This window comes from Crocodylus porosus, unplaced genomic scaffold, assembly GCF_001723895.1.
Source record: "Crocodylus porosus isolate Cpor-Errol unplaced genomic scaffold, CroPor_comp1, whole genome shotgun sequence".
Taxonomy (NCBI): Eukaryota; Metazoa; Chordata; order Crocodylia; family Crocodylidae; genus Crocodylus; species Crocodylus porosus.
Genome location: NW_017728948.1, coordinates 46,981,905 through 46,989,462, shown reverse-complemented (window position 1 = coordinate 46,989,462; position 7,558 = coordinate 46,981,905). Strand labels below are relative to the sequence as shown.

General features: G+C 37.5%; 1 protein-coding gene across 1 annotated transcript in view; it reads right to left on the bottom strand.

Annotated features, from left to right (window-relative positions):
* SLC30A9 (solute carrier family 30 member 9) overlaps positions 1-7,558 on the bottom strand; it is an 80,660-nt gene that overhangs the window by 28,314 nt on the left and 44,788 nt on the right. The window contains exons 11-15 of the mRNA XM_019553023.1: positions 6,141-6,276; positions 5,584-5,623; positions 4,706-4,777; positions 4,187-4,294; positions 2,117-2,282 (exon numbers count right to left, since the gene is read on the bottom strand). Of these exons, the coding sequence (XP_019408568.1) occupies positions 2,117-2,282; positions 4,187-4,294; positions 4,706-4,777; positions 5,584-5,623; positions 6,141-6,276 (522 nt within the window). The remainder of the gene's footprint in view (positions 1-2,116; positions 2,283-4,186; positions 4,295-4,705; positions 4,778-5,583; positions 5,624-6,140; positions 6,277-7,558) is intronic.

Genomic DNA, 7,558 nt, shown 5'->3' with positions numbered 1-7,558 from the left:
GGCTTTCCTGAAGTCAAGGACTTCCATGTTGCTGACTGACTTGCCAGCTTTACAGCAGATGGTGAAGGTGATCAGCTCATGGTCACTGTCACCCAGCTTTTGCCCACCCCTGTCTCAGACCCTTGCAAAGGAGTAAGGCTTTCTTCTTTACTTTTATAAAAAAAAAAAATCTACTTTAAATTTCCTGCAAATAAAAGTATTGTTTCCAAATCATGAGCCTCATCTAGATACTACCAACAGTTCCCTCCCTGCATTGGGTATAAGATACAGTGCTCAAACCAACTATTGTTATGAGGATTACTACAGGGCTCTGGCCCCACAAGCAACCATCATCTTGGAAGCTGCACACCATGCAGCTATTCCAGGAGTGCGCCTTTCCCAGTAAAGCAAACAGCTTCCCTGCTTAAAATACGGCAGGCTGATTTTCAGAGGGAAAAGGTGGGTATATGTGAAAAAAAAAAAAAAATACAATACTACATTAAAGCTGAGCAGGATTCATAGGTCTCCAGGGCCACGGCAAAAATTACTTAATTCACAACATACTGCTCAGATATGTTATTTGCGATCTGAATGATGCAACATTTTGCTAACATAGAAGTATTTTAAAATGAACTCAATGCATCTGCTTTCACTGTCCAAAACAGTAATGCATGGAAAAGTAAAGTACTTAAAAACTTATCCGGCATGGATCCAGAGCTGCTGCTGCATGGCTGGGCAGGGGCCAGAGTGGCCATGTGCTCTGTGCCCAAGCAGGCCTGGAGCTCGAGCTGTGGAAAAATCAGCAACAGCAGCAGGAAAGAGAAAAGAGGGATGACAGGCAGCAAGAAAAAGGAGGGAGGGGGCAGTGGCTGCGGCTGCAATCTCGGGTTGGTGTCAGTGTCAAAGCAGCTGCTTGCTCCTCACCCACCACTTGTACTAAAATATAAAACTATGAGCTTCTACCAGCCCCATTTTAAATGCGGGGAGGGGCACCTCATCTTGGATTTAAATACATATGGTATTCCAGCTATGACTCATCACAGACTAAGAAAATACAGGCATGACTAAGGGCTTTTAGAAGCAAAGGCCAGCTTGCTTTAATATTAATGAAGTTAAAGGACCAGGAACAGCAGCCTCAAGCTTCAGCAGGGGAAATTTAGGTTACAGATCAGGAATACCTTTCTGACTATGAAAGCATTGGAACAGGCTCCCTAGAGAAACAATGGACTCTCCATCCTTGGAAGTTTTCAAGAGCTGGTTAAGCAGACACTTGACTGAACAGTCTTGTCAGGAATGATCCTGCCTTGAACAGGGGGCTGGAATGGATGATTTTGTGAGGTCCTGTCTAGCCCTACGTTCCTATGATCCTCAAGCATTCTAAACAATAAAAAAAATAGAAGTATGGTTTTGTAAAATTTTTCATGACATCACTTTAAATATCCTGCCTGATTTCTTTGGAATCTGTAAATGGTTATCCCTTAATCTAGGTTAATTCTACAAGTAGGTAGTAACATTACTGCAGAATCAATGCTGTTATAGGATTTTTCTTCTTGTGGCAATTGGCATCTAAGTGTAATAGTACTCCAGGGGCAACAAACAGAGTAATAAGGACAGTGTTTATATATTTTAAATGCTAATATTAAAAACTCTAAAAGCAGCAATGGAAGCTCACTTCTATAACACGCTAATTTCTTTATAGATTTAGCAAGTAAATGGTCGCTTTAAATTACATTAAATTGTAGATAAAATGGACATATTGTTCAAGTTATTTTAGGATGTCCTTTTCCCTCATAAGTCTGATGCCAACTGCCATTGTTAATAGCCTAATACAAGACAAAATTAATTTGAAAGTTTTATGTTAGCCAGGCCTGAATACTCATGTTTATAAATTCAGTCATCAACATTTTCAGGGTGTGAACAGAAAAAAAAAAAAAAAAAAAAATAAGCGCAGGTTAAAAGTCCTGATCCCAATATATTCCATGTTCAGGACCAATGAAAGATAGGAATCTCTGATTTTCTGTTTACTATTATTCCAACTCTCAGGTTTGAATGGCCTTGAACTACTCATCTCAAACACTAGTTTCCCGCTTTATCTGCTCAATAGACAGATTTTATACGGTCAAAATCCTCATCTTACCTTACAACAGGGTCACTTTCCAGTAACTCAGTTAGTCGCTGTACATGCTCAGGTTGGATGGACCGTCCCAAAAGTGCTTCTGTGTTTGTGTAGATGAGAAATGCTGAAACAGCTCCTAACAAAGATCCTATCCCTAGAGACCCCATGCTGTCATAGTAAGAATTGCCTAAACAAGACATACCCACAGTCAGACGTATCAAATATTTCTAAAAGAGGCAAAAACATAAATCCTAAATACTGAAAGGTATCTAGCATTATTACTACTATTTCTCAGAGCACATGTTGGTAACCCTGCCCTTTATTTCTGACAGACAAGATAAATGGAAACAATGCTCCAATGGACACAGAACAAGCCTTACATGCCTCACCTTTCCCTACCATACAATTTACAAATTCATAGCCCATTTCACTGGGCACTCAGATTCCAGGGCATGGACATGACAAAAAAAAGTGCATCAGCACCAATCAAAACAACAAGTCACTTGCCATGCTATTTAGAAGGTAAAGTTACTTTACTCGTTAAAAGGACAGATACAAATTAATTAAATCAATCAGTTTGAAATGGGAGAAAAAATTAAGTGAACTTTTATTTATTTATTTTTTTAAATCTTATTTTCCTTTAAAAATATGCAAGCAATAAATCTATCTTCAGACTGAAACAGTAATGCATTCTGGATTTTTAAATGCCCATTTTAATGGGCATTTTAAAAAATTAAAACAAAAATTGTATATATTTTAATTTTATATTTTGTATGAGGAGCACTATATAGTAAACTATTTCATGCATGAGTCAAAGACAAAAGAAAAAAGTTTCGAATAACTGAGTACACAGCCAGCTCTAGAAAACTGTGTCCACTTGCAGGCAAAAGACACTGTCCCCTTTTTTCCAAGTTACAAAGTCTGACATAGGAACCACAGCATAGTACTCTGAACATAACTAGCCCATTACATAGCTTATCTCTACAATTCTTGTGCAGAACAATTTTTAGGGTCACTGAATATGTCACTGTACACAGAATACTTATCTCCTGAATTTGAAGACTATTTGAGCAGCTGAATATCTTTGGCACTAATTAAATGTCTGCCCTGATTCTCCAAAGCTGATCCACTTTCTGGATGAAGGGAAAAGAATCGCATCCTTAAATCCTATCCTTACGTACAGTAGAGCAGCTAACGGTCCAACAATGAGGCTGTGGGTACCATCCCAGTATGGAATCATACTTTCACACTAAAGTGGACAATTTACATATACAAGTGATAGAAGCCTTTATCTTTTTTTAAGATATATTTTTTCAAGAAAGAGCATCTATTAGAACTTGTCTAATTTAAGCTAGGTAAAATGGTAGCAATACCTATCCTATAAAACATGCATTTTTGCAATGCTATAGCTCCACCAGTAACAGGTTCTGTGGAGAAAAGGAAAGACTGTTCAACTATTTCCTAGTTGCACGTATCTTAAACTGATTAGATCTAAAATCAGATTACTGATTAGTATAAACTCTGGAAACTTGCCACAATGAAGTCTCTCCAAAGAGGCAGAGATAGATTTTCATTAAATATACAGTTAAAAATTCAGATTCATCAGTTTTGACTGACACAGATTTTAATACGAACTTTTTTACTGTAATATGAAATGTAACTGAATGATACCTGAGAAACAGTATTATTGAAGGAACTGGCTAAGAAGCAGAAATACGTATAATCTTGGTGGCAGTGCTTTGCATAAAAAGAAGCCAAGTAGCATGGTATTTGTTGGCCATAAATCATACATTTTATAAGTAATGAATAGATTATTTTAAAAATTGAAAAATGTCTGCTGTCAAATCTGGGGGGGGGGGGTTTCTTTTTTCACCAACAGACTCTTCCTTTTCTTTTTTTCCTTTTTCTTTTCTTAAGAGGTCAGAACATAGTGAGAAATCCAATAACCCAAACGAGACAGATTCTTGCAGCAATCAAGACATATACATTTAGTACAATAAAAATAAGACAAATAGGTTTACTGATCTCATGTATGCAAAACATCAATGTTATCTCATATACAAATCAGCCTCAGGTTAAGATAGCATTTACCTGTAAAAGAAGTCAGACCCATGCAAGTAGCAGCTATCGCTACACCCAAAACTGCGGCAGCATCCTCCATTAATACTACGTTTGTACTGGGATCGCAACTCTGTATGACTGAACATGTAATAAAAATGACATTGATGTTGACATTTTAGCTTGCCCCATCATTTATCCAAGTGTAGACACAGACAAATGTAAAGGCTTCTGCAGTCATATTTTACAACCCCTTTCATAAAAACAAAAAATATGCCCTATACCTATTACGGAAACTTCCCCAAAAGATCTTAATGGGAGATTTATCCTTAAACCCAACTATTTTGCTACTCAGGTATTTAAGTATCATCAAATAAGCCAATAAGATTTTATCCAAATTTGTGAAACAAACTTGTTATTATACAACATATCATCGTGAGACATATGAAGCAAGAGAAAATAGTTAGCTACATATTCACATTGTTGTAGAAATACCACTAATAAATCCTATTTTAAATATGGCGCATACTTTACTGAGATAAGGACACGTACCATATTGATAAAATGAGAGACCCTTGGCTCGGGCACTTCTTCGAATTTCATTTATAGCAACAAGAAGAGTAGCTGAAACAAAAGTAATATAGTCACTGGAAATGGCTAGAGGCAAAATGACATTTATGGTTATGATCTAGAGAGGGGGGAAGAGAGGCTAAAACTCTTGCTCAAAAGTCACAGCAAAAATAATTATAGCTCTCCTGCTGACTATACAAGCAAAAATTCTTTTAGCAGATTATGCACATAAAAGGGTAAACATGTTAAACAAATGCAGTAGCTTTTATCCAAAAGAGAGCAAGTTAAAGTTAAAATTTTAAAAACGAGATCTGAAGAATTTAAAAATTAAGTGTTATATTTCAAGTGTGTCAAAATACAAAATATTTAGGAATTTTAATTCTGTATCTATATGCCACAAAATATTTTTTTTAAATCTAACAAATATCCATACACTTGCATGCAATAGGTCACCAATAAAGCACATGGCAATCAGTATTTTGAATGGTGGTAAAGTAATATCTTTATGTACTAGTCTCTCCGAACACAACAACATACTGTTGAAATTTCACAGTACCAAAAAGCTCACTGTGCATTTTTCTCAGATTAGTTCCAGACATTCTATATGTATTCTCCAGTATACACAATTAATATAACCCAAGAAAACAGAAAATGATAATACTTTTTTTCCTTTTGAAGGACAATAAAGCAAAAAACCCTACTAATTAGCACACAAGTAAACTGAACTCAGCAAGTCTTCCTGAATATCTAGCAATGCCACTATTAGCAACATAGCTCAGAATTGTTCAGTTCTGGAATTAAAAGTTGAACTGACTCCCAACCCTGCATTATCAGTTTAAAAATTCCATGACACTGCATACCTCCTTCAGACACCAGCGATCCTGCTAAGATGCAATAAGCCTATAAAAGTGGGGGGGGAAGAAGGGGAAAAAAGACACTTTAATGAAGTACTAAACTCACAGGTGCATGAATACTTTAAATTTCAAAATATCCACAATCATCTCATGTACAAGAATGATTTTACCCATGACAACAATGCATCCACCTCTAGCTGCAGGACAGCAGCTGACAAAGAGCCAAGTTACAATATACTGAACAATACAAGAAGAGTGGAAAGAAGTGCTATCTGAGGACAGACATCAGGACAGCCCCAAATGCTCATAAAGCAGATTAAACTGTTATTAGTGTTAAAGCAAAGCAGACAGAAACCTGGCTTTTCTGTTTCATCCTGAACAGCCTCCCAAGGAAACCGTAAATTCTACAGAACGTACTACCTCAGATGGTTGGATTAACCCTGCTGAAATTTAAAACTGACTTTGGGATTCAGGAAGCCCAGATATTTCAGATTGTAGGGTTATATTACATTAAGCCATACTTGCCACGCAAGGTTATAAATATTAAAACGAGATCAACTTACCCAAAGAAGAGATTCTATGGGCTGAGGATGAAGTAAACCTATAATTCCATGATACCAGGAAAGTCCTGCACCCATCATGAAAATGCCGACTCCGCTAATTAGGGAAGCAATATAACGCATGTTGGTGAAGCCATATCTAGGCAGGAACAAAAAAATAGTTTAGAAAACAAGATACCTGCAACTTTACAATTATATTCAAACAAATCTGACAAGAAAGGAGAAAAGTAGGTGTCTTGATGACTGGCTGCAATAGAGCTGAATATCTAACTTAAAGCACAGTCACTAAAATCAAAATCTAACCAAAGAATACAGCAACCTTATACATTGTTTCTTAAATATATGTGCCAAGTTGCTTGAATACCATTTAAGTTTAGGGTTTGTTTGTTTTTTAATCCTCTTCCCTACATAAGCTAGTCACATTTAGTTGCATTCATTCAGTATTATGTACCTCAGCTACTAATTAAATTATGTTTTTCAAAATGCATTCAAGTATTTAATGAACAGGACAGCATTTACACTGCCTTGCAGTGTTGCTTTTAATTGGAATATTTAGTCTTTATGTGAAGCTGGTCTCCACATTTCATTTCCTTTAAATTAATACTACCAAAAAAAAAAACAAAAAAAAAACTTACTAATGTTATTTTAATAGTTCAGCTGACTGTGAACCTCCAACAATTTTCAGTTTGAAGCATTTTTGCCAATAATTAAAATGGCATTTTAATACACCACTGTACTATATACCACTCCCACTGTAAATATGACTACCAGCATTCCAAAAATGATAATAGCGTAGACTATAGGAACCATCAGGGAAATGGAGAGGAGTGGCAGAAAGGAAAAAGAAATGAAGGTTAAAGTCTGGTAAGTGTAAGCTTAAATAAGACAACTAAGTTGATGCTATACCAAATTCTTGATTGAAGACCATCTTGTTCAATTTGGTGAACAAATGTTAGATTGACAGATATTTTAACAATTTGGAAGGTGTCACGGAGTCACAGAGGTGCCCCGTGATTGTGAGGGTGATTGGCAGAGCTGTCAATCACCCAGGCAGCTCAGGTGCCTGGTCGCCAGGCCAACCAGGGGGGTCACATGGCCAGAAGGGGGCAGGGCCCGGCCTTTATAAACAGCTTAGGCCGGAGCCTGACTTGCAGTTCCCTTCTGGCTGCCGCAGGAGCAGGAGCTCTGCGGCTGAGCTGAGCTGAGCGGCCTGAGTTAGTGGTCGCAGCCTTGCCACCCTAACCGGCTGTGAGGATGCAGGGAACAAGATCACCCTGACTGCAGGTAGGACTGAGAGCCTGGGCAGGGCTTGGAGTTATTGTTAGGTGTGGAGCCTCTGTTTATGTTGGAGCCAGAGGGCTTGACTTGGAGTTACAGTTTACACCGGAGGACCGGGTGAGGCTGTAGGGGAGCGAGGAGGC